The following is a 25,965-nucleotide window of genomic DNA, read 5'->3' as shown; positions in this document are numbered from 1 at the left end:
TCGAGAGGTGTGAATCATGCAGACGTAAAAAAAAAACCAATCAAACGCTCTTTCGTCTTTTTTATGAAGATTCTAAACCTGACGAAGGCGGCGGTCATTGAATAACCGAGGACTCTGGTTTATCAATAAATAAATGGGTGCTCGAGTTTATGATGTAAAAATGCTCCTACATCACATACGATACTCGTATGTGATTAACAGCCAAGGGAATGGATAGTTGATGGTCTCTCATCGATCAGCCGTCTCCGGTGTTCGCGTTCGCGATGTACCGTCCATTAATAACCATCTACGCGGTAATCCGGCCTGCCTCTCCCGATCTCTCTTTCTCCTCGTTCCATGTTTCCCTCCTTGCATCAGTGTCCCCGCAGCGCGTACACGTGTACGGAGCCATTTAAACCCGATCGGAGTGCGCCAGCACACACCGACCGTCACGATTGCTTCAACCTGCTGCTCCCCATCGCCGGGGACACGTTTTTCAATGAAACTTTTCGAAATTTTCGCTGCGCGGTGCTTTCTCCCCCGGTTGGAAAGTAATTAAATTTAATGATGCGGAATGAAAATCGATTTTTGGAGGAGATAAACGGACTTTCCGAGCATTTGCACAACTGCAATGTCGAGACTGGGGATTTTCTTGATTTACGCGAGTTCTTCGCGTTTTCCGTGCATTCACCCGGTGCGTGACTCGACACCGGTCACTTCGTTGTAGAAAAATTGGACAATCGAATCTCGTGAGCGTGTCCGCGAGGACCATTTTAGGACGAAGAGAAGATTCGGGTCGTTTTGGGCCCCCGCTGTAGGACTCGCGATCGGCGAACCGACGCGCGTAGACAGAGAAAAAAATGGGCTTTGAAAACAGTGTCATAATAGTCGCGAGCTTTCGACTCTGGAGCGAAGTGGCGCTCGCACCTTTCTCTCGAATATTCCTGTGGACGTACAATCGAGTTTTATTAGTTGAAACCCGTGCATGCTTGGGTTGTGTGTAAAAATAGAGGGATCGAGTAGCGGCTCGTGTTTGGAGGAGGAAAGAAAAGGAGAAAAAAGGTATCGGAGGCATTTTTTAACAAGAGAGTGGTTAGCCAGGGCCCCATGAATGAGCTTCATTCACGATCGATCCCCTTCGGCGGTGATGCGTGGAGCATCCGCCGCGAGATAACGCTGCGCAGGGAGAGAAAAATGATATCGCAGGCCCGTGGCTTCGCCTCGCACAAATGTCTTCGTTTTTATTTTATCGTGACAAGTCAAAAAGACGAATGAAAAGCGTACGAATTCGAGTCACCTTTTTTTATTTCGCAGCATCCGGTCCAAGATTTAAAGTTTATTCCGAGAACGCCCCGTGTGTGCCCACGTGTCGATAAAATTCCCGTGGACCAGCCACTCGGTTTAAATCCCTTGCACGACAGGTGATTCGAAGAATGTAGAAAAGTTGATTAATCTCTCGCCGCGATCGTGCATTCAAGTAGTTACGGAAAAGGGACAGAGAGAGAGAGAGAGAGAGAGAGAGAGAGAAAGTGGTTCTATATTTCGCGTCAGGTATTACTTTTTTCGCAAAAAGTAAGAAGATCGAGAAGATGCTGAGCAAGGATCTTCCCCTCTGGAGGACCACCATCTTTGCTCCTTTTTCCTTGTCCCGTGTGGCATCGCGAGCACAAAGCCATAGAGAGAGAGAGAGAAAGAGGTCGAGAAGAACGGCACGACACCACTTCGGTCCGTGTCTCGACCCACGTGCTACGGCCCTGTAGCAACGTTTAGGAAGAAATAAATTTAACCTGCCCACGCGCCACCTTTTCGCCTCTCTTTTCCTCTCCCTCTCCCTTCGGCCCGAAGGATGAGAGGGATAAAGAGGAGTAAGAGGAAGCGAAGATTCCTCCCGAAGCAGCGATATCCTCCCGGTGACCTCGAACTTTTTACTGTTTAAGATGAACGAACCTATCGACGTTTCCGGTTGTTCTTCAACGCCTTGTTCGCTCTTGTGAACGAGGCAAAAGAAGCGAGGAAATTCTTCAATTAGTTTTTTAAGAATTCACGTGAAATATTTGCCGATTCGCCAACCGCCCAATAAACACTCGTTGCGTATTCGGATTCGTATCTGCGCGCGAGCCAATCTTTCCAGCATCGGTCCCGCCGAAGATCCAGCTTCGCGACGTTTATATTTTCAGTACACGAGTGCACATATATGAATATACGTTGGCGTGGGTTTCGGAAGACACGAGCGACATCCGGTCGGCCATTGTCCAGCAGAGAGACCGATCGCCGTGGGCATCTTCGCTTCCCTCCTTCAGCCCGTATACATTTCGCCCACGAGTCCTCCCTCTCGCTCTTCCCAGTAGAATTCGTTTCGTCCTTTCCCCTTTATTTCATCTTGGACGAAACTCTAATGAAAAATTAGCCGGTTTCTCTTCCCCTCGTGCACGAATCGTGAGCTTCCACGCTGCTTACGATTCGGACAACATTTTCGTCAAGAAAAGACTCGGGGTTTGAAAATTCTCGCGAGAAAGTTGCCGAGCCAAGTGCAGAGGAATGTTGAGAAATGCTTAAGCACGAGCTCGGGCTGGGGGAGAAAAATTGTTGCAACTTTTTCTATCCCCTCGAACTCTGCCCTCGTCATCCGCATTTCGCGCGTTATTGCAACGCGCTAAAATAATCACTGGCCAATCCTCCAAGTCCGAAGTCGTCTCGTTTGGCGATCCTTTTGCAAGGATACTTAATTACCCGAGCCCGCGGCACCGGCGAGTTACGATCATCGGTCGAGGCTCCTCCGCCGGGTCCGTTCTCCTGCTCAAACGGAGTCGAGGGCGATTCGGCCCTCGGGTGCTCTTCACCTCTGCACACGCAGGTGAGCCGCTGTGCGCCCGTGGACGTTTATGTGTGAGTGCAAAAGTGACGACGCCAGAGTCCTCGGTGCGTGCATGCCGAAGAAAACGATACTCGCGTATACGTTTTCTCGGCAAGCGACTCTGCCCTTTCTTCTTCGTCGTGACGGACGAAAAAGTAAAGAGGGAGAAGAGTGCTTCGTTTAGCTCGGGAGGACCTCGGAGACCTTGCCGGATAGGTATAACTTTCGATGGCTCGCTCTGAGCCAGCTTTATCACCGTCGTTCCCCATTCACGGTGTGACAAAACAAATTTACAGCCTGAAATTTCGGGGCCCCGGCCCCCTGCCAAGCTCCGCGCACATTTATTCTCCGCTTCTCTTTCGCCTCGGCCTCTCTCATTCGTCGAATCGTCTTCTTCATTTTCCATTCATCTTCCTCCTCTTTATCAGTCTTTATACCTCGTCCTCTTTTTAACTTATTTTCGTACTTTAGTCGCAGTCCCGTCTCTTTTATCGGCCATTTCGCTTTTACGATATTGAGTTTTATTTCGCTGGAATCCATTAAAAACGTATTTTTTTGCACAACGTCCTTTTTGTACTCATTTCACACACGCGTTTTTTCTCGAACGTCTGCAACCGAAACGCAATGAAAGATTGGTGGCTCAGGGTTCCCGGGAGACTCTCCTCGTCTCGTTTTTCCAATCGACTTATTTTCCAACATCCTGCTCGAAGCCACTCGCTCTCTGCCCACTCGCAACACCCATTCACGCCGTTACCCATGTCCGAAGATGCTTCCTTTATCCTCGCTTCATATCTCGCAATACGCACGTTTCACAGGGAAACTTCGTCGCCCTCTCCCCGCCCTTCGCCCCGAGGACATCCCTCCGAGCGACTCCCTCCTTCTTCTGTCCAGACGAGAATATTCTCCATGGACGTCTTCTTCGCCTCAGCTTCCAGGAAATCGAGCTAGTCCTTTCGCGAGCCTCACAATTCTTGGCCTCTTCAGCCGAATAGACTTACTCGTTACGATCGCTTTTCATGGGGAGGAATAAAAAGAGAGAAAAGAGACTGATTTACGCGTATGGATGGAACGGGAACGAAGCTGGTTAACCCACGCGAGCAAGGATCGCGAATCGGCTGCCTCTGCATGCCTGTACAGCGGCCAGATTACACGCACTCTTTGTACACTATACTTAACTAGCTCTACTATGCACATCAACCGATGAATGATTCGTAACTCCGAGGTTACGAAGACGCCAAAGTCCTACAGTCAAATTTGTACTCGCGTCTTTGAACGAGAAGTCGCTTTGAATTTCAAAGGAAACATTGCATTCGGAAAATAAATTTCGCCACTCGAGGGCGTTCTCATTGGATGAACAAATGGTGGAAAATAAAATGAAACTTGGAGGAAAATTTTGGATGATTTGAACCCTCAGTTTACTGACTTAAAATGTTATTTGTTTTGAGGACGCAAAACAAGTTGAATAAATGAAAATTTTGTTTGAGCAACCAATTTGTTTGCGCAGCAACTCGATCATTGAGAGAGTTAAATATCAATAACGTTGAGAAATTTTTCTTGAATTAAGTTTCTTGATACATTCGATATTATTGGGGATTGTGTCGAAGACAATTTAAAAAGTGATTCGTGTCAAGATCGATATTGAATTATTGATGCAACATTCTAATCCATTGATAATCGATGTTTACAGTTCGTTGATCTGGGCATCGTAACGAGTATAGAATACAATCACAAGACGGTTGATTCTGCGAGAAAAGGTCAAGAGGTGTGTGTCAAAATCGAGCCGGTACCGGGCGAAGCGCCCAAGATGTATGGTCGACATTTCGACGAAAAAGATTTCATCGTCAGCAAGGTGAGTAATATATTCTTTGTATTATTACCATTGCGTCTGTGTGAGACGAGAGTTTCTTCATTTTTTTAAATTGATGCACATTTTTATGAAGTTTTTCACCGAATCGATGCAATGAGTTTCCTGAAATCGGTTTCGTCAGTGTCACCAATTTTTACACTGGAAAGGAGTGTTTTGTCGCGATGAAAAAATTTTCAATTTTTCAATTCTTCCGATGAAAATGATGAGCTTGATAAGAGCAAGAAACAATCTTAAAATTTTCCAAACAGCTACGAAAGTTCAAGCAACAAACTATCCTAGGAATGTAAGGAAACGAATATCGCGCATGATTCATCGCAACCAAATAAACGAGTAGAAAAACTTCAAATATGAAACTTGCGTTGTTCGAAGAAAGTATATAATAATATGAATGTGGTTAGCAAATTTTTAGATTGGCAATATTGGAAAAACAGAAGAAAATTGGAACGAGTTTTGTTTTAGTAAGTTTTCGCTTCTTGTCGATTTTGTGTGTGTTTTGTTCAACTTCAAAGAAGAACTTTCTGTATTAAGATGATGGATCAGTCGGTAATCACAACCGTGAGTGCGAGAGGGATAGCTGCAAATTTTGAAAAGGAAATTTTTCCACATCGTTCGTCTGATCGAAAAAATAAAAATGTCATCGGATTTTTGCGATCGTGCTGCGTACGATGACATTTTTATTATTTTAATCGGACGAACGGTGTCAAAGAGTTTCAATTTCAAAAATTCGAGGTGTGATTACCGACTGATCCATCACCTTAAGGAAGTTCACGCAGATCTAATAAATGGAAATCGAAAATTCCAACTTTGAGAGTTGAAATTTGTAAATATGCTAGAAATATGCAGCGTGCATCTATTCCCGGAATCATCAACGACGCTGAAGTTTGCAACGTTGGAGTCCAACGAAATGAACGAAAAAAACATTTGTAATTCACCAATTATTTTTTATTTCGCGAAGTATCGGTGCAGCTTGAAAAACTGCGAATTGCAAATTCGGGAGGTAAAAAAATTGGAGAATTACTGGAATTATTGGGGGTTTCTTTACATCATTTCGTTGAACTCGAACGTTGCAAACTTCAGCGTCGTGAATCATCATTGGATCTATCGTCTAGTTGTCGAGGAAACAATAGACGAAAATCTCATTTTTTGAAGGATTATACACAGCCTCTTATGGCAGTTCCTGTGCGACGATTTTTGGATTTAATGAAATGGGATCCTCCCAACTTTGAAGAGCCAAAAACACGAATAAGAAAATAGAGTGTTTTTAGATATCATTGATGTCTTGAGAAAGCCTTGTTACAGGTAAAAATGACTTGGGAATGGAAAAAGAAAAACATTTGTTTGAGATTAACGAGGAATAACGTCACAAACGGTGGAAGGTTTGACAACACCATGAGCCAGCTGGTTTTTCAAAACAGATATGCTTACGCATATAAATAGAAAATGGCTGTTGTCACATTTTGCTTGACGATTTTACTACGAAAGTATTTTAACCGCTATCATTGTATTAAAAATTTATCAATCTCAACAAATAAGTCATACATAATTTTAATAATTGAGAGAATAAATTTTAATCGTTTCTTTGATCATGAAAAGAGCAAAAAAGTTCAATTGCTTTTTTGAATCACGAGGAACGCATGATTTTCCTTAATGCATTGGAATATCAGCGAGATAAACAAATTCATTACTTCGTCCGAACGATTACTTTTTATTCAACCTGATCATTGATATTCGAACAAATATTTATCAAAGCGTCTGAACCTCATTCGTCATTAAATGGAATAACAAGAGAGTCGTTCGTAGGAAAAGGTTCAGTAATTTGGTCAATTTGACAAGAAATTTTTATGGCTCAATCGTATGAAAGTGAATTGTTCGGTATTGAACAAGAGAATGGTCAGCTCGTCCGAATAATCGTGCAACAAGATGGATTTCGCTCAACAAAAAAATGCATTTTTTCATCGTACACACTCGAAGCCAAGTATATTCCGAACGTCGAACCTACATCGTCGTACCTTCCATATAAACGAAAGAATTCCATTAAGAATTGATATTCGACGTAGATTATTCCCTCGAAACTGGTGGCTGGTTAATACGAAATGTACGAGCGTCAAAGAGTGGAGAGGAGACGAGGAATTCGAGCAAACAGAGGTTGCTCTGTAAATTCATCGGGTAATCGATTAGCACCGTTCCGTAAACTGTGCTCTCCCTCCCTCTCTCTTTCTCACTTTTTCTCATTGCTTCGATTCGGCTCCGTTGATTTTCCACGAGGCACACATCACCCACGCCTTTCTCGAGCCGTGCCCGCATCCGGTCGTCTGGTATATCCCCAGTCACGCGAGATATCCCGCGTTTTCATTCGTCCGTATGCTGCTTTATATCCCACGGTGTCTTTGCTCCCTCCCTCCTTCCTTTTCCACTCTCTCCCCCACTAATATACACGTGTACATATATTCACGTACGAACATTCCATATAAAATTCAACATACGTACGTAGCCGGTTTCCCTACCCGCTAGTTATTATCATCATTATCGTTATTAGCTACGCTAATCTCCATCTGTCTTGCTTTATCATTATCTCATTACCGTTTCATTCGTCTTCTCTCGCTTGATCTTCCAACGGTATAACCCGAACCGGATCTCAGCACGTTTCCTCGACTTTTCTCTCTTTCTCTCAGGTCCGATCATCCGGATTTGTGTCTCTTGTCGCTTGACCCGAAGTCACCGTCATTGGGATTTTCTGTCGGGAGGAAAAAACACTTATTTTCTGGGGAATCGAAGCTCAGAATTGCGATGCTGGCACAAAAATATGAATTTCCTCGGGAGCAATCTGGAGGATAAAATTTTGCGGCCATACAAATCCGTGCGGGGATGGCGCAGTCTGCGAATTTGTGATTTTTTCGATCAGCCATATCGGTTGGAGGAGTTTGCTTCCGGTGCAGTCGAATAATCATTCGAGTCACTTGGAAGAGATCGGCGAAAGAGGTTTTAACATGAAAAACGAAGGGACGAACTTGAAATGCAACGAGAGGCAAATTCAACGAGGTTGACTTTGAATAAATGAGAAAATATTAGCAGCTCGGATAATTCGAGTTGCGGAGCAGCTCGTGGGAGGAGGAGCGAAGAGAGACGGATAGATAATAAACGATACGTGATTCATTAAGATTCTATTGGAGAGCGCGATCCGCGTGGCCTCGGAATACGTCTCGAGTCACCTTATAGCGAGCTCGAAATGAATGATCGAGTGACGAGTATCGCGACTCGATCCTGCTTCGAACCAATCGTTCAGAATTGCTCGCACACTTTTTATGGAATATAAAAAAAACGAGATCGGAAGCCTGTGCGCATCGACACCGGATAAACGAGATCGAATTTCACGGCGACACAATCATCCTAACGAGTCTCTTCGCTCGCGAACCCTCGGAAAAGAGAAACAGTCAATTGATCTCATCGCAGTTTCTGTCTCATTTGGATCCTGACGCGAGACAAGCCGTCCATAACCGAAACGATACACGAAAATATCCATTTTTTCATGTCGACCAAATGCACCGTTTCGTCGATTTTTTTCCCCCCTTTTACAGGAAATAGTTCGCCGGAGGGCGAAAAATTGAGGGTATCAGTTCGTTTTTCAATTGCGTGTCTCAAAAATATTCGCACTCATCGGATATTTTCACAGTTTTTCGACGAAAGCATACGAGCGCTCAGCCTCCGAGTTGCGAAACTCGTTCATCAAACTCCATTTGTTTTATTCTTCAACAATTTTTCTTTCGCGAGAACAGTGAGAAATTAGCGCAGCAGAAAATATAAACCGATGCAACCGAAATTGGCATCAGCGAGTTGAGAGCGTTTACTGAAAAATCTTCCAAATGACGAGACTCATGATTCCAACGTCGAGTTCGCGACGTCCTCGAGCTCTAACGATTCGATAGCGCGATAGTTTTTTTCATTAATCAGATTCGTGAGGCTCGATCCATTTGGAAAATGTTGGTGCTCGTGTACGCGAGCCGAAGACGAGGGAAGGTTCACAGAAATATACGAATCGATTCATGTGGCAAACACATGTGGCAGTCGCGCAAACGCGAGCACAGAGACCGAGAGAGGGCTTTCGAAAGATATCGTCCCAGCGACTAGCCAACAGAGGGAAAGATATAAAATACTTGTTGGGTTACACAAGGATATACAAACGGTCTTTGGATTCTCTTTTTTACTCGCTCGCGAGAGCACATCGACCAGGAAGTTCGAAATGACGTCAGAGTTGTGCGCGCCTCCTATCCTCGTAACAGAAACTCGCCGTTGGGAGGTTTGCAATTATTGCCAGACGGGGAGAGTCTGTGATGTCGTTCGTTGACACTGAATCCCTATTTTTTTATCTTCCTCCAGAGAGATGCCATTTGTAAACGTCGAAACAAAATTCACGTAGTTCTCGCGAGCCGTCGCCTCAATGGAAATCTTCGAGTCTCTCGAGGAGCGGTCAACGAACCCTGCTTTAAGGGTTTCGAGTTCATTTTCCAACGCTTCAACACTTTCTTGTTCGACTAAAGATATTCGCATGCAGTTGAGGACGGTGTTTACAAAAACTATGATTTCTCGTGAGCTTGGACGACTCCGCGTGCCCGAAACTCAAGGTTCTTTTGTAGTCGAGCTTTGTAAAAGCTGCTCAAAGTTACTCACTGACGAATGATCGAGAACATTGGGTTCAGGAACGGGTCGGTCCTTCACAGTATCAATTTCGAGCGAGTCAACGAATTTAACTGCAAACGAGCGTTTTTTTGCGCTTCGCGGAATGTTCCGAAGCTAGTCGTGTTTGAGCTTTTGGGCGCAGGCTTCGAACGAGAAATTTGTGAAATTCAACGATCCAACGTGTTCTCACACGTCGAATAAAGGCAGCAGGGGAATAAAAATAGGAAAAGGATGAAAAAAATGGGCGGATTGCGCTGAGGAGCCGGCAATGTTGAACGAGGAATTCACGGGGGTAGAAAATAGCGTTAAAATAATATTTAATCTGAGGCGGCGTCTCGTGCCTCCTGCATCGAGGTATCGACGAGGGCGCGCGGCGGGGGCAAAGGGAGATTGAGTGCGAGAGACACGCACCGGATGTAACACACGCCCACATGCCCGTTCGAGTTTGCAAATTAATTCGAGCTCTCTTTCTCTCTTTTTCTCTTGGTCGTTCGCTCGAGTTTGCTCATAAAAGTATATGTTTCCATATGAACATACACGTGTACGTGTGTGCGCGGGCGCGCGCGTACACGTTAAACCCACCATTTCTTTCTCCTCGCCCTCGAGCAATCCTCTTAATGGGACGGGGCACACCTTGCGTCCAAAGAAATCGAAGCTGTGGGATGCACGTAATGACGCTGCTACAATATGGCTCTCTCTTATATATTCTCCTCACCTTTATACATACAATGCATACCGCCTTTATATACCTACGGATATAATGATCCGACTAATACGTTTCACGTTCTCGACTCGTTAAATCGTTTACGTCTCGATAAATTATCAGCAAAATATTTATTTCCGGACGTTTCGATTATATTTTCCCCCAAATCGGCATTTTGTCGGTTAAAAGAAGACCAAAGTCAATAGTTTTTCTCTCCTCGCTGTAGGCACTTCGATCTTTCATTTTTTCACTCGTTTCAGTCGTTGTTATACTTTCGGATGTTGCCGACTCGTCGAATTCCTCGCGTTTAGATCAATTGTCTCCGCGGAATTCGACATTTTCGGACTCGTCGATCATACACATTTTTTCCTCAAAATGTTAGAGAATTTATGGTTTGGTAAAAAAAACAGAATTAGGGATACAAAAAATTGTTCACACAAGCGAATAGAATCTCTTGACAGGATTGGGTAAAAGCAGTATGGATACTATTGGTTAGTATCGCCATTTTAACACAATTTTTAGATATTTCACGTAGTAGGCTTACAAAGTGAAAAAAGTCTCGAGTATTGAAAAAATTAGTCTAGTAGCGAGACGACCTCCGCGTAGACTTTGGACGAAAAAAACTCACTCGACTTGGAAAGTCCAGAAATGTATGACGAGTGAAACAAGTTCTCAATAAAGACTCGTCATCGGCTCACGATGTCAGAAAGAATGAATCGAATCGATAGTTGGATACAGATATTTCAGTATATTCACAAAGTTACTTTGATTAGTCGTACGGAATTACATAATTTTTTTCATCATCTTAACGATACTTTAATGAGATTGACAACCTTTGTAATGGAGTATAAATCCAAGAAATCAGGAACAGGAATGTTGTTTTATTTCATTTTATCATCATTAAGGAAGATCACTTATTATTCAAAAAAGCAACTGAACTTTTTTGATCTTTTCATTATCGAATAAAAGATGAAAATTTATTCTCTCAATTATTAAAATTATGTATGATTTATTTGTTGAGATTGATAAATTTTTAATACAATGATTGCGGTTAAAACACTTTCGTAGTTAAATCGGGCGGGGATCAAATGTTGGAATGACTAAAATTTCGAACAGCTGAAATTTCGAGTTTATAAACTTATTCGAATGACAATATGGAGACAGATAGATTCGACTAGAGCTTTGAATGCCGAAAATAAACAAAGCGGAAGCACTGCAAGGTTCGAAGCACGTTTACATCGAAAATAGAATGTAACAATCGCCCATAGGACGATGACTAAAATATCGATTTTTCGAAAATTCGACTATCACTCTTTCGATTCATAAATTACTACGGTCAGCGGTACTGTGAAAATTCACAATTTTGAAAATATAATAACGAAAGACCAAATATTACTGAGTGAGGTTGAAATTATGAAACACCAAAAAGTCGAGAACAGTCAAAATAGCGAAACGTTAGAAAGTCGATCGATAAAAATAAAGAAATGCAGTGGAGAGCTCCAAATACACCCGTCTCACTCACTCACTTATTCAGACCGGTGATCTCCAATTTTAAACATCGCCATTTTGACATTCGCCTTTTCGAGCTATCTCTATTCCGCATATCCAAGTTTTATAGGCTCGAAAAATTCACTTTCGATTTTTTGCTGCTCTATATTCTGGTCTGTCTGTAAAACAATTACTCTCCATTTTGAATTCGAAAATATGAACTTTTGACATTCGGATGGTCTGTTAAAATTGCATTCGAAATGAAAACTATTGAAATACATATTTTCGGGTAAATACGAATTCAAAGAAGGAATTTTTGATTAAACACGCAATCTGGTGAATAGTCGATCGGGAATAAGAATTTCAAATTACTTATTTTTCTCCGAACTGATATCACAACTTTAAAAATTTCGAGATATCGACCGTTCTACAGTTATTCGACATATTGAACCCCACCCGTTAAATCGTCAAGCAAAATATGACAACAGCCATTTTCGATTTATATGCGTATGCTCATCTATATTGCAAAACCAGCTGGCTCATGGTGTTGTCAAACATTCCACCGTTTGTAACTTCAAACTTTTTCTTTTTCCATTCCCAAGTGATTTTCACCTGTAACAAGGTTTTCTCAAGACATCGTTGATATCTAAAAACACTCTATTTTCTTATTCGTGTTTTTGGCTCTTCAAAGTTGGAAGGATCTTATTTCATTAAATCCAAATCGTCGCACAGGAACTGCCATAAGAGGCTGTGTATAACCCTTCGAAAAATGAGATTTTCGTTTATTGTTTCCTCGATAACTAGACGATAGATCCTATAATAATTCCGGGAATAGATGCACGCTGTATATTTTTAGCATATTTACAAATTTCAACTCTCAAAGTTGGAATTTTCGATTTCCATGTATTAGATCTGCGCGTGAACTTCCTTAATACAGAAAGTTCTTCTTCGGAGTTCAACAAAACACACACACACACAAAATCAACAAGAAGCGAAAACTTATAAAACTCGTTTCAAATTTCTTTTGTTTTTCGAATATTGCGAATGTAAAAATTTGCTAACCACATTCATATACTTTCTTCAAACAACGCAAGTTTCATACTTGAAGTTTTTCTACTCGTTTATTTAGTTGCGATGAATCATGCGCGATATTCGTTTCCTTACGTTCCTCGGATAGTTCGTTGCTTGAAAAATGTTTTATCACTGAGATCACACACGTTCAACTTTTCTCGGTTCATTGACATCAGTCTCCCATTCGTTTGAATATTTCATCCCTTGGTGGAATCGAGTCTAATTTTTGAACGTTTCTCATTCGTCGAATTATTCTCGTCCGCTTGAATTATCGAGACCAAATCCATTTGAGTTCGCGTCGCGATGTCATTCGCCGGAAATAATCTTTCGCTAATGAAAAATCGAAAATGTATAACGTTTTTTTTCATTATTGACTCAAATCTTGCAGCTTTGAAACGATTCCATTCATTATTATACTCGTAACTGAGTTTAATTTTCGAGTTGATACAATTGTCAATTGCCGTCGCACCGTTTACAATTTTCATTCATACTCTCGCTATTTTTGTGCATCGTCAGTTGAAATACGAATATAGAAACGGCGAGTGCATTTCCAAGCATAAATTATATTCATTCAACATCGCCCTTTGAGCGTCGATGTTGAGTTTCCGGTGGCCGAACATTCGCTTAGAGAAGTTCGATTATCAACGGCACCGAACTATTTTGGGGAGCGATAATTAAGGCCAGGGAAAGCGAGAGAGGGAGACGGCGGAATAGATGTTCGCCCTTGCAAGATTGATTATCATATACCATTTGCCGATTTTGCAATTTAATCTACCGCTCGAGATATCAAAATACTTTATCACATCCTGTCGCGATGATCCCGTCGGAGACACAAGCGTCCACCAATTCAATTAATCGATCCTCCAGTTTCCATGCGAGGCTATTTATAAAACTCTCTGCTTCTCGCCCCAAAAAAAGTCGAAAAAAACCGCTCCAAAAGTTAGAGCTCGTGATAGATTTCGTAAAAAGTAAAAGAGAAACGTCGATATTTATTCATAAAAATGCAACGTAAATTTTATAACTCAATTTTAAAATTCGTCTTTTTCATCTCTTTTTCAAATGCCTAAACCGCCATCCTCCATATTGGATTCCAATGTGACGTCACTCCGACAGTAAACAATACAGATTTTTATCGTGGCGCTCTGTGTTATTTTGAAATTTTACAAGTTGTTATCACGTTTGTGGATTTTAATCATTCATTTTATTAAAATTTCATCATGGAAGACGATATTTTATGAAAGCAGAAAGTACAAATCTACCAGCGAGAAATACGTCGATTGTGGCGATGAATCCGCCATTTTTGTGGGGTTTTTACACTTGTATTATTTCAGGCACAATCGGGCACAAGACGCCAACGATAAACGTCATAACTCATTATTTTCACGTATTGCTTACCAACAGAGCGACATCACAAACCGAAGCGGCACAGTGGTTAGCGTTTCCGCGCGAAAATTCAAAGTCATAAATAAAAAATACTTTTCAAGACACTTTTCGGTCATATAAAATAAAAATAAAAATTCTACTGGTCCATTACGATCTCAGGATTAATTTAAAACAGTTTTAAAAAAAAAGGTTCCGCCATAAACTTGACGAACCGGTTGCTGGTTCGAAAAGCCTCGATTTGGAGTTTTCCGTCGCGATGAGAACGAATGAAATGAGGAATATTTTGAGGGTGGACGGGAAGGATGGAGAGTATCGAGCGATTGCGAATATAATTCATAAATAGTATCTGCGGGAGGATCTGAGGGAATTTTAAGGGAGTTGGAATCGCTGATTGGCCCGGCAGTGATATCGCCGTCGCGGCGAGAGAGACTCTCGCGCGCGCGGCATTGGAAACCGCGAGACTCCATTAAGCGTTGTCGTAGGCGTCGCGCGGATAAGAGACCTCGTTCTTTGGATCTCGTCGAACGTAAACGGCGACGGGACTTGTCGTTAAACTCGTTCCGGGCTGCTCGTTACGACGACGACGAGCCTCTTAAATTATATCGCAACGTATGCGAACGTTTACAGCTTGTACAGACAACGAGAGAGTTTTGAAACAGCGAAAATTCTCAATGAAATTTGCAATTATAGAAGAACAAAAAAGAGGTGCTTTTGTCGCCTCAGGTTTCTCCTTCTCGTCGCTCGATCAAAACGGAACAAACGTACGTTTTCGTACCTTCTTCATTTTTCATTTTGACTTTCATCAAAACTTCTTGAATGAAATCCCGCGAAGCTCTCAATAAATAACTCGAGTCCTGTTTTATTACGGTTTCCCTGGCGAAGCCCACGCCTCATTTTTACTATTCGTCCATTTGATCTTCCGACTCTACCGCCATAATATTTATCTTTGAAATTGCTATTTGGCACGCCCACGCTCCCGCGAGTGCGGTGACGAAAAGAGGAGGAAAGAGAGAGAATCTCAACGCGAATAATTCGCCGATGTGTCCCCGATCATCGCGCGGGGATCTACAATGTTTCATCGATCGAAATCCCTCGAAACACATACAAACGTCGTGAACACGAATTTGCGTTGGAGTTTCCCGAATAAATAGCTTCTCCGCCCTCTTTTTTATCGTTTTATTTTCGGTTTTCCTTAGTCGTGTGCGGCACCCACGCTATCGCAAAAACTCCACCGACCATAATCGGCGCTCGCTTACTTCAATCTCACATCCCCCTTTGCGATCAAATATTCGTAAATTTATATTGAAATTTCCGAATATTGTCCGTTATTTTTGACAAAATCGAGCTTTTTCACTTTTGTACTCGCGCACAGAACGAATGGAAAAATAGAGTTTATTTTCGTGCTTGTCGCTCAGCGGAATTCGAGCTTTTCAAACAAATACAAACAAAAATTCGAACCTGAGCAAAAAAGCAAATTTCCCGAACCCGAGAGCTGCTCCGAGGGTAGAAAAAAGCACGCGCGATTACAAATTCCATTGGGTCGTGTATTTTTCATGCATTTTTCAAAGGATGACTCGATCGAGAGGGGCGAGCGATGCCGGGAAAGCCTTTTAGTCGAACGAGGTCACGAGCAGGGAGGGGCGTCGTTTCATTCAGAGCAGGTCACGGGGTGTGCGGCGGTGTATCGTGTTCGGTGGGTAGAGCGGCCTTTGTGGCTTTGCCCGGGGCCCGGAAGCGTCTTTCGTGAATGAAACGATGTTCCATTTCATTGAAGAGTCTTTGATAACGAATCGAAATGGGAAATCCGGGGATTAAGCAGAGGCGTTGGCGAACGGGAGGGCGAGTGAATGCAAACTTTGTACGCGCGGAGATTGCGTCGAGTCTCGCAATTTTCCAATCGCCCCGCAGACTCGCGGACGAAAATATTCGCGGAGTCGACGGAGATTTCTCGTTGTGAATTATTCAGCGCGAGATGCGATTTCCTCTTTCGAGTAATGAGCCGCTCTTCCGGTCCTCCGGCTTGATTTTCCTCTGTAAACTGGTAAATACCAGCTCGAACGTATAACCGGGTCGTTGAAAGCTCTCCGGGGATTCTCGCCCGTATAGCCGGGCACGCGTATTCAGCCTTGACCGATATACTCCTCGCAATCGCCGCTCCCCGCCCCCTCCTCGTTCTTCTCACCGCAATCGCGTGACGCGCGTTAAGCCACCGAATCTCTCCCTTTCTCTCCTCTTGAAGGGTGTGCTCTTCCGCGTGGAAATCCCTTGAAATAGTATCGAAATCCGCATACGGTACACCCTGTATGTACTTAACAGACCGCGGACGTCCGTCCGCCGTTATTGGCACAAATCCAATTGAAAATACTCGAATGCAGAACCGAGAGACTCGATCCAATTTCTATTCTCGTTTCGTAGCGATTCTCATCGGATCCGCATCCACCGTTTCACGTTCTATATTTACTCGTTGTTGTTTAATCGTCCGCGTCAACACCTGCACGAGCGAGAAGCCCGTGCCGATCGTTACTCGCGGGCCAGGCAGGCGCGGATCCGCTGACTTTTGTCATCCAGGGCGTCTTCGTCCCTCGACGACAGAGACGCGGAGGAGCTCTCCCCGCGCGCCTCGATGAATGAAAATTCGCCTGGCAGGGAGGGAGCCCTGCCAGGCGAATCTGGCCATTGATCGATCCCCCAAGCCACAGACTCGCAGAAGACGCAGGGCCGAAAAAGCTCCGGAGGGAGCGAGCGGGTCAGGAGTTTTCATCTGGGATTCGGGTCAATGGGTCGAGCACTCCGCTTCTGACGTAGAAAGCTCCTCGCTCTCTTCCCTTGGGGAAGAAACTTTTCGCTCCTCCTCTTCTCCCTGCGACGCCGTTGCTATGGGAACGACCGAGTATTCCCTGTGATCGCTGACTCTCGTATCAACGGGGTTGAAACACCTCGGAGGAGGTCGCGCCGACGGTTCGATTCTAGGCGCAGCCCTGGCCGTCCTATTTACTTTATTCCACTCTCCCCGATCCAACCTGCTGGAAAAGTGAATCAAACTCCTCGGAGCCAACTGAAGACTATCGGAGCGTCCTGCTCGTTCTATGCTCTTCCGATATTTCCTCTCTCTGACCCCGTCCTCGTGACGCGAGGACGCGAGGATCCCGGCTCTGACCCACTTCCAATTCATCCCCGACTCAAACTCGCTATATAAATATCGCGTTACGTTGTTCTCCGATCAAGCGAAATAGACTGGTGCAATATAGACTCCGATAATAAGGAGAATAAGTGACATCCGTGCCCCAGTTATGCTCAGAATGTTAAACAGTCTCGAGAGCTATCCATTTGCTGACGATATTGACGTTCAACTGCACAATAGGAAGAAATCATGAGCGCAATGCTCGTCCAGGCACATCCGAACTGCCGGTTTCGGAGACCGGAATCTCTTTCGAGAGCAACATTTATTTTTTAAGATGCTTCGCTTTTTGTTATTTGTGACGACACCTTTGGATTTTTAGCAGAAACTGCACGTAGAGACTTTTATAGCAAAAATTACTATGTTTTTATCGTAACGTCGGAGCATTTTCGAGTGTGTCAAATAATGCAAAAGTTTGGGAAACCATTACCACAGTTTATAGTAAATAACGCGCTGTACTGTATCAAGAATGAACACCGAACGAATTTTTATTAAAAATATAGTAAATAATGAAATGATTTGATGAAAATTTAAGAGATAACAACATAGCAATCGTTTCTCCGTGCTATACGAAAAATTGCATAGTTTCGTATTTTTCTTTTTACCGCACTGATGAATTTTGCTCAATAACGTAGCAAAATTCGTGCGCCCACCAATTATATGAGGCGTTGCGAGTATAAACATGAAAATTAACTAGTGGCACATGGTACAATTTCGAGCAATCGGTTCGTTCATAAGCGGACTTTGTCAAGTAAATCTTCGTCGGAAAGAAAATTTACTTTTTTTCGGACGGTGCGACTCAACAATACAAACATTTTCGACATTTGACCAATTTGTCCAATTCACCAATTTTTGACGTTTCACCAAAGACACGAGTGACATTCAAGATATCGATACAACGTTCGATGTAAGAATGTAACAGACCTAATTTTTGCCTGTCGTACATAGTAAAATTTGAGAGAACTGCTTTCGGCATCAAAATTACTATGGACTTTGGTGAAATGTAATAGAACAGCGCTGCTACAAAACATAGAAAACGTTTTTATCTATTCATCCGAAATACTCGTATAAAAGTCCCTCCGCGTGGGCGCTTTTTGGCAAAACTTTGATGATAGTCCCCTGAGGTTTTTTGCTCAGACACGAGCTCGGAGATGTCGATAGACGATGGGAAAAAAGGAAAAGAGAAAAGACAAAAGAGACGAAGCAATTCGCTGTCGGATTGTCTCGAATCAGGAAAGCGTGACTCGAGTTTTAATTGGTCTCACAGGAAAACAATTTTTTCATGAAAATTTTGATCGCACGAGGAAAAAGTTGGTGGAGAACGACGCGTATGACTGAACGCAGGCTCGTGTAGAGCGAGGCATGAGGGACGGCAGGGACGAGATAGAAGGACGAGCGAGTGGGTGGGCACGTCCCGGCGTGTGGCTCTCGTGAATGAGCCAAAGATGTATGAAGAGGGAACGAGAGAGAGAGAGAGAGAAAAAAGGACGGGGATATTAATTCCAGCCGTTGGGCGATAGAATTTCCGTGAAGAGCGGAAGTCGGCAGCATGGAAGATACGCCGGAAGACGACGGACAGGTGGTCGCCGGATGTGCATCTTCCTTTTCGGAACGAGGCTTTGCATACTCGAACGTCTCGAGAACAATGACGGAACGAGAGAGTCCTATCTTCCTAGTTGCCTCGGCAAAAAACCAATTGTTTTTTCTCTCGACGTAAATTGTCGTACAAACGAGAATTTCATTTAAAAAATTACCTTCCCGAAGTACTCTCGCAACATTAAATTTCGTCAAGAACAATAGAATCTCGAAAAAGTTTTTCCACCTAAAGATTTTCCACTTTTTATCGTCGCACTCACGGATCTTAATCGCGTCGGTGGGCCACCACCACTTTTCGCTCCCACAGCAACCAAATTAGCATCCTTCGAACGAAGACAAACGTGTTTCCGCGTGCATTCAAATTTTTTCACAAATCAATATTTAACCGAGTAAATGTTGAGAGGCTCTATGAAAATGGAGCGTTGCGCACTCCAACGATGCAAAATTCAACTCTGTTCGATTGCTCGAAGTTTGGTGTTTTAGGCAGTTGTTTTTTCATATCGACAAAAATTTAGAGAATTTCGACTTCTTTGCATCGAGGTTATAACGATCGCGAGCTCCGGATGAAAATATTTTAATTTTTAAGCCGACGAAACCTGTGACGGAATTCAAGCATTTTTTTCAACATCCGCGTGCGCAGCGCAGCGAAAAATTCGTCCAATTATTAAGAGAGAGACAGTGATTTGCAAGACTTGCACGATTTGCACGCTCTGGTAGCTCAATTCGGTGCACACCGGCGCATCGCTGACGAGCGACGAATATAAAACGGTAGATTGTTCGAGGATGGTGCGCAATAGACCGGAAGTATCGTAGAGCTTTTCCCACGCTCGATTCACGCGGCTGTACATCGGAGACGGCTCGTTCCTCGAAGAGCGAGTACAACCAAAAACGAGGGAACGAGAGTCCTCGGCTGAGCGTTGGCGCTCCCGTGCATCCGATCATAATCCGATTCTACGGAATTAAAATGGATTTTGCTGGCGAACGGTAAATCGGAGGAACCTGGAGTTCGAGAGAAAAAGAAGGAAGAATGAACGGAGTGCGTGCTTCTTTGTGGAAGAAGCAAACTCCTCGAATGTGCCCGCAACCGTTAGAGCCAAGTTCATCGAGCGGTTTTATCAATCCGGCTTCAGCCTCTTACCGAAAATTTCCATTTTTCATGTCGACGTACCAGTTTCAGAATGAGTGAAACAAAGGAGGACTCGTTGAGGCGAGCAATCTCTTTATAGAAGCGTAAAAAATAGGTATTTTTCAGGCATTTTTTAAGAGGGGATAAAATAATCTGATCATTTTCAAAATTGGAGACGAGTTTACTGTAACTGTCAAGTTTGAAATAAATTTTTTTTATTTGAGATGACTAACAAAATAGCGACGTTATTAAGGGTCTTCGAACGCCTGGTTTCCGCGACATCGAAAATTGCTCCATAGTTGTCACTCTTATTCCGTTGATCTGAAAATAATTTAATAAGCGTCATTCGTTTACTGACACGTTAAGGGGAAGGATGTACCTAAAAAATGTTGACAAAGTTCAAAATTGAAAATTTGGGAGCCTTTTTACTTGAAAGTTGGATTTTTTGACTATTTTTTCGACATATTTGACCCCAAAAAGTGATTTATTCGCCTGCTACTTTTTGAAAGTTAGGTATATACTTCCGATAATATTACTGAGAGTAATCTCCAAAAATTTCATCCAGATCGGTCGATAACTTTTTGAGCTAGCAGTTTTTGAACGCGTTTAAAGTTTCAACATGTGAATATACTTTGAATTGTCGTGACTTCTGGTTATATGCGATTACTCCGCGAATATCCAAAAATATTTTCATTTTTCCTTTGGTCAGTTTATTCTTTGGGTATCATACTTTCGAAATATGTAAAAAAAATCGATTTTTTCAAAACTCTAAAGAGATTGCTCCCCTTAAGGATACTCTTGATTGCACAGGCGATACAATGTTGCCAAGCTAAACCATGCTAAAAACATAAAAAAATTCAAAATGATCAGAATTTTATAAAATTTGGTCAACATATTCTTTAGTGCCAAATTTGACAATACAAATTTTTTAAGATTTTTCTTCTGTACAGTTATCGAGTAATTGATCACTAAAGTTCACGTGTATAAGCATAGCGTTTCCATATATATAGGTATACATTCCGGGCATAAGAAATCTGCTTTAATGCGTAATTACTCGATAACTAAGTAGAAAAAAATTTTGAAAAAATTTGTGTTTTCGCACTTGATGTTGAAGAACATTATCACCAAATTTGATCAATTTCTAATTATTTCGACTTTTGTATCATTCACCCTTAACCGTTAATAAAGGCCTCGGAGCGTCGATCGCGATTGCGATGAAAAAAGGAACTCGCTCGACGAAAAACAAGGTTCGATATAAATTGTGGAAGAAATAATATTCCGAGCACGCAGTAGCACCAAAGAGACCGAAAGAGAAATAGAGAAGGTCTGGCTCAGTGTAGGTATAGTTAGAAGCACGTTTATATATACATACATTGTGAAGTGTCCTCAATAGCTACGTGAAACTACCATTGTGACCGATTCATGAATGAAACGAGACTTCCGGTCGCTCGGGAGCGCTCGTCGACGACGGAAACAGTTGTAGAGCGTTACGTTATACTCTCTACGCTCGCTGTGTCGCGCGCTCTCTCTCTCTCTCCCTCGCTCTCTCCGCTGCTGAGTGCACGCTCAATGGAGAGATCCCGACAAGAGCCGATCTTATTGTTGGAAAGAGAGAACGAGCGTAGCGAATCCGAGTTATTTGTTCCCCTCCGAAACCGGCTTTGAGAATTTTCGGTCGCTCGCGAATAAAGGAGAAAGAGACGCGATCAGAGTTTCTCTTCTCCCTCTACACTTTCAGTTTAATTCTTTTCCTCTTTTTTTTATTTTTTATTTTTTATTTTTTTTTTCGACGTCATCGCTCCGGGTATCTTACGTACGCGCGGTATACACATTTGTATTTCTCTCGATAATGGGATATCCCTCGGCGTGATGTCGCAGCTGCGTTTAATCTCTCGCCCTCTCTCTTCCTCTCGCGTTCTATCTTTTCCTCACTCCTTTCATAGTTCTCAAATATTTGTCCAGAAATAATATTTACCGATCGCGCAGCATCGCGCGGAACGGGAAAGGCGACGATGCGTGTGGATCACTCCACCGAATTACGGTCGGCCGAAATTATATGCGTTTTGTACGCGTTCCTTTCGAAAGAGGATCCACACCGCTGATCCTCTCCGACACTCACGGGTCGCTACAATATTTCTTCGAGTCGAGGCTCGTCCCACGGTGAGAAAAAAGTGCTCCTCGTCGAATGAAATCTCATTAAGTTGGATGGAACGTAGAGGATTCGACTAGCTCGCTCGAAACGGCTATAATGATGAAATTCATTGAACGATAGAAACCGCCGAATCCACCATATTTTCGTGCAACCGCGGAAGGGGTTTCGCGCAAAGAGGCGCAAGGAAGGAAAATTCTTGAAAATTTCCATTCGCACTTGGACGGCAGCAAAATGCTTCCAAGTTACAATACGATCGGAACGGCCGCTTTTCGGGCACCGTTTTTGCTCGGCTAGTTTCGTACGTGCGATACCCCGAGGAACGGAGGAACAATCTCGACACCTTATTCCGGCGTGGCACACTTCCGGTGGACGAGCCGCGCGTTCGGGCGTCGCGCGGAAACTCATTTCCGGCCTGCTCAGACCGCGAAGACGGTACTTTTTCCCGCCTCCCGTCTCTTTCTTCCTTTCGGGCGCCTCCACTTCCAATTTCCGCTCCGGGGAGTTTCATTGAAGAGAAAAGGAAGCGGAGATTTAACGACGTTGGCGGCTCTCCGGAGGAGCTGTGCTCAAACTACCACGCACGCCCCTCAGCGTGCCTTTTTTCATTATTTTTTTATCCTTGTTTCGATAATTCAACGAATCTCGAGTTGTTTACCGGCACAGAAACGTCAATGAGCAAGATCGTAAAGTTTTATCCGACCTACCATAATGCTCTCTCGTCCCCCATATAAAAATAAAATGTGGACATAAATTTCGGGTCTCTTGAATGAGAAGAAAGATACTCTCGCTCGTTGTAATCCCAACTTCCGACTTCCTCGCCCGTTATTTTCATCGAGAAAATGGGATCGCTGCTCGGGCCAAGTGCGGGCGCGGACGACTCGTGATAGGGGAGACCGGGGAAAAACGGGATATCTAAGGAAATATTGAACTTTTCCGAAGTTTGGGAAGCTCTGTCTATTTTTTACTCCCAAAAACTAAGAAATGTGCTGAAATTCTGTTCAATTTACAAAAAAAAAAAAAAATAATCCGAGGCAAAACGGGATAACCCTCAAAGACTCATGAAATTTTTTTTTTATTATGATTTTAATTGAATGTACCTTGGGTGCATTTCGCACCCGTAACCGAGTGTGCTTCCGACTTACCAATGTGAGCGTTAAAAGCGATCTCGGCGCTCTAACGTACCTCGAACGCACTCCTCTGTAATTCAGTTTAAAATGAATGATATATGAATAATAACGAAGATCGCCAATGTTTATTGTGTAAAAATTTGTATTCTTTATCCACTGAAAAAAAAGAGAACAAAATTTCTCTCATTTTTCGAGTATCCCGTTTTGCCCCGGTCTCCCCTATATAATATATATGAGTGCTTCGCGCGCACGCCTTGCGCCAGACAGAGCCACCATGTCGTAACTCTCAATTTCCGCAGATGGAAGGAAAAATGATTGTTCGTACGATGGAAAAACGCGCGCGAACGTGGATGCTGGTTATTCGTAGCGATCGGTGCGAGGGAAGCGAGTAGCGACAAAAAAGTAAAGTGTCGGCGAGAGAGGGAAGGGAAGGGAAGGGAAGGTTGGGATTAGAGAGGCATATTAGTAAGAGCGCCTTGTGTCTCCGGTCAGAAAAGCAGGGAGGCGATAGAGCCAAAAAAAGAGAATGAGTGTGCGACACTCTCTCTTTCTCTCTCAAGAGAGAGAGCACGGTTGAATGGCTCGTAGAACACTCTCGGAAAGCTGAGAGCGTCGGAGCTTAATGAACCTTCGGCTCGCTCGTGAAAGGAAGTGAAGAGCTCCCTCGAGTCGTAACAGCTTGGTCGCGCAGCTTTCTTCGCGTTGACGGACCCACATAAACCTGCACGAGGAGGACATCGGTGCGGCAAGAATATAGAAGCTCTTTCGCCTCGAGTATCCGCGTCGCACGAGCGGAATTCAGAGTTGTACCGGAAGTACGTACCGGAAGTGGCAGCGTCGCACTTGACGCTGAGTTCGTCACTGCTGTTCCTCCCCCATCCAACTCAACGAATCCTCCCATGTTCGAGTTGCCATTAATTGTTAAAATCAACGCTCGCAGCTACGACGAGGAGAGATGCGTAGGAAGGCTAAAAAAAATCATGGAAACCGGAAGAAAGCTACACCCCGCCGAGCCGGTATGGCAACAGCAGCGTCGCCAGAGAAAAATGGAAAAGAGACCCGGCGTGGGCGTAGGGTTGGAGCGTGCGCGTTTTCATTCATGCCTCGCCCCATGGCTGGTCAGTACACCCGCGAGAGCAGCCGATCGCGCTATGAATGGGTGCGGAACGGCTGGCTCTCTTCCTTCTACGTCGTTCCTCGACCTCGTCCTCCGTACCGACACACACACGCGCGAGGGGACTCTCTCGCACACGTGCACTCATATCACCTGATGTAACGTGTTATACACCAAGAGAGAAAGGCCAACCGCACGCACTCGTACGGGCAAGAGGTTCTTCGCATACGCGCCTCGCTGCTGTGCGGACACGCCTCTAACTTGTCCTCCCCACACACCGAGCATGCAACTCCGCACTTTCTTTCACCCCTTCCATCGTTCACACATGCATGCTTTTCCTTTAACGCGCACGCTCCGTGCGCTCCTCGTCGCCCCGACCTTACGTGTACTCCCGTCTATGCATATAAAAGTGCATTTGTATTTACGTCACCGCGCGGACTCTGTGACATAAGCCCGGGATCGATACGCTCTTCCTGCCTTTCCTCCCTTCTCCGCCCCTTTCTCTTCGTCAGCTTTTCATTGATGTAAGCCCGACACTCGCCGTCACCCTGCCAGCACTCGATCACATAATCTCTCGGCCGGCTACACGCCGCTCGTTTCAGCAGACAGAATCGAACGGTAATTGGCACATTTCACTTCGACTCTCTACACGTTCCTGCGACTTGTGCGACGTTACGAGCCCTTCAGTCAGCTGAGCAAACCTGGATAAACTGGAGATGTTTGACGGGTGACAATACGCTGGAAAAAACGATCAAATGCACTCGTTTTTGCTGCTCTTATCGATAAAATGATAAAACGAGGATATTTCTGTATCAACTTTCCCAACGATTCGGGTCTCGAACGCAGCAGTCATTCGCACTGGCGCTGTGCACGAATGCCCTGGAAACATCGATTCGCTTTCTCCCGCCGCATTTACGAGAACCCGTGCATTCGAACAACGTTTTAACTCAGCTTTCACGCGAATCTACGCACATTTTTCGTCACTCCCGGGCACCAAATTCAATCACTGAGAACCAAATTTTGTTGCCCGAATCAAATAAAATAGTCGAATACGTCCGACAAAATATTGGGGAAAAATGCAAAATAATTCGTTGATGTGGTAAATATATATGACGCTACAGCTTACGCATACGTCAAGTCAGTTAACTGTACTGAACTTTTTAACAGTTTCGTTCTGTTGTACAGACAAAAAGTTTATTGTACAACAACAAAATATTCTGTTCGTGTCTCTGAGAATGAGACTATAAACATTTTTTTGAACAACTTTTTTGTTGTTGCAACAACACGAATCATTGAAATCGTAAATATTCGGAGGTACAAAAGCTTGGTCCTGAAAAAATCCTGAGAAATCAAGCAAATATCGATAATTGTATTAAAAAAATCTTTTTCTGAGCCACTTTCTCAAGATACAACGAAAGATCTGTACACAGCTCAACTGCGGCATGAGAACTAGAAATAATCAACGGTCGAATCAACAAAATGAATTTTGATCAAATGAACTTTGTTTTGGATCAACAAAATTCCGTTTTCAGTAATGGAATTCGCGAAGCTACGCGAAAGCCCAGCAGCACGAAACGCGAGACAATTGCTTGACACGGCTTGAAACGCCAATAACAGATTATCGGATCAGAATTGTTGATTATATTTCATTGA

General features: G+C 43.6%; 1 protein-coding gene across 3 annotated transcripts in view; it reads left to right on the top strand.

The window, feature by feature from the left end:
* The window catches only part of eIF5B (eukaryotic translation initiation factor 5B), a 53,020-nt gene that overhangs the window by 22,178 nt on the left and 4,877 nt on the right, over window positions 1–25,965 (top strand). For all 3 annotated transcript variants that reach the window (XM_043415051.1, XM_043415049.1, XM_043415050.1), the window contains exon 15: window positions 4,521–4,682. In XM_043415051.1, the coding sequence (XP_043270986.1) occupies window positions 4,521–4,682 (162 nt within the window). The remainder of the gene's footprint in view (window positions 1–4,520; window positions 4,683–25,965) is intronic.

The sequence above is a fragment of the Venturia canescens genome, chromosome 3, assembly GCF_019457755.1.
Source record: "Venturia canescens isolate UGA chromosome 3, ASM1945775v1, whole genome shotgun sequence".
Lineage (NCBI taxonomy): Eukaryota > Metazoa > Arthropoda > Insecta > Hymenoptera > Ichneumonidae > Venturia > Venturia canescens.
This window is presented reverse-complemented; position numbering and strand designations above follow the sequence as displayed.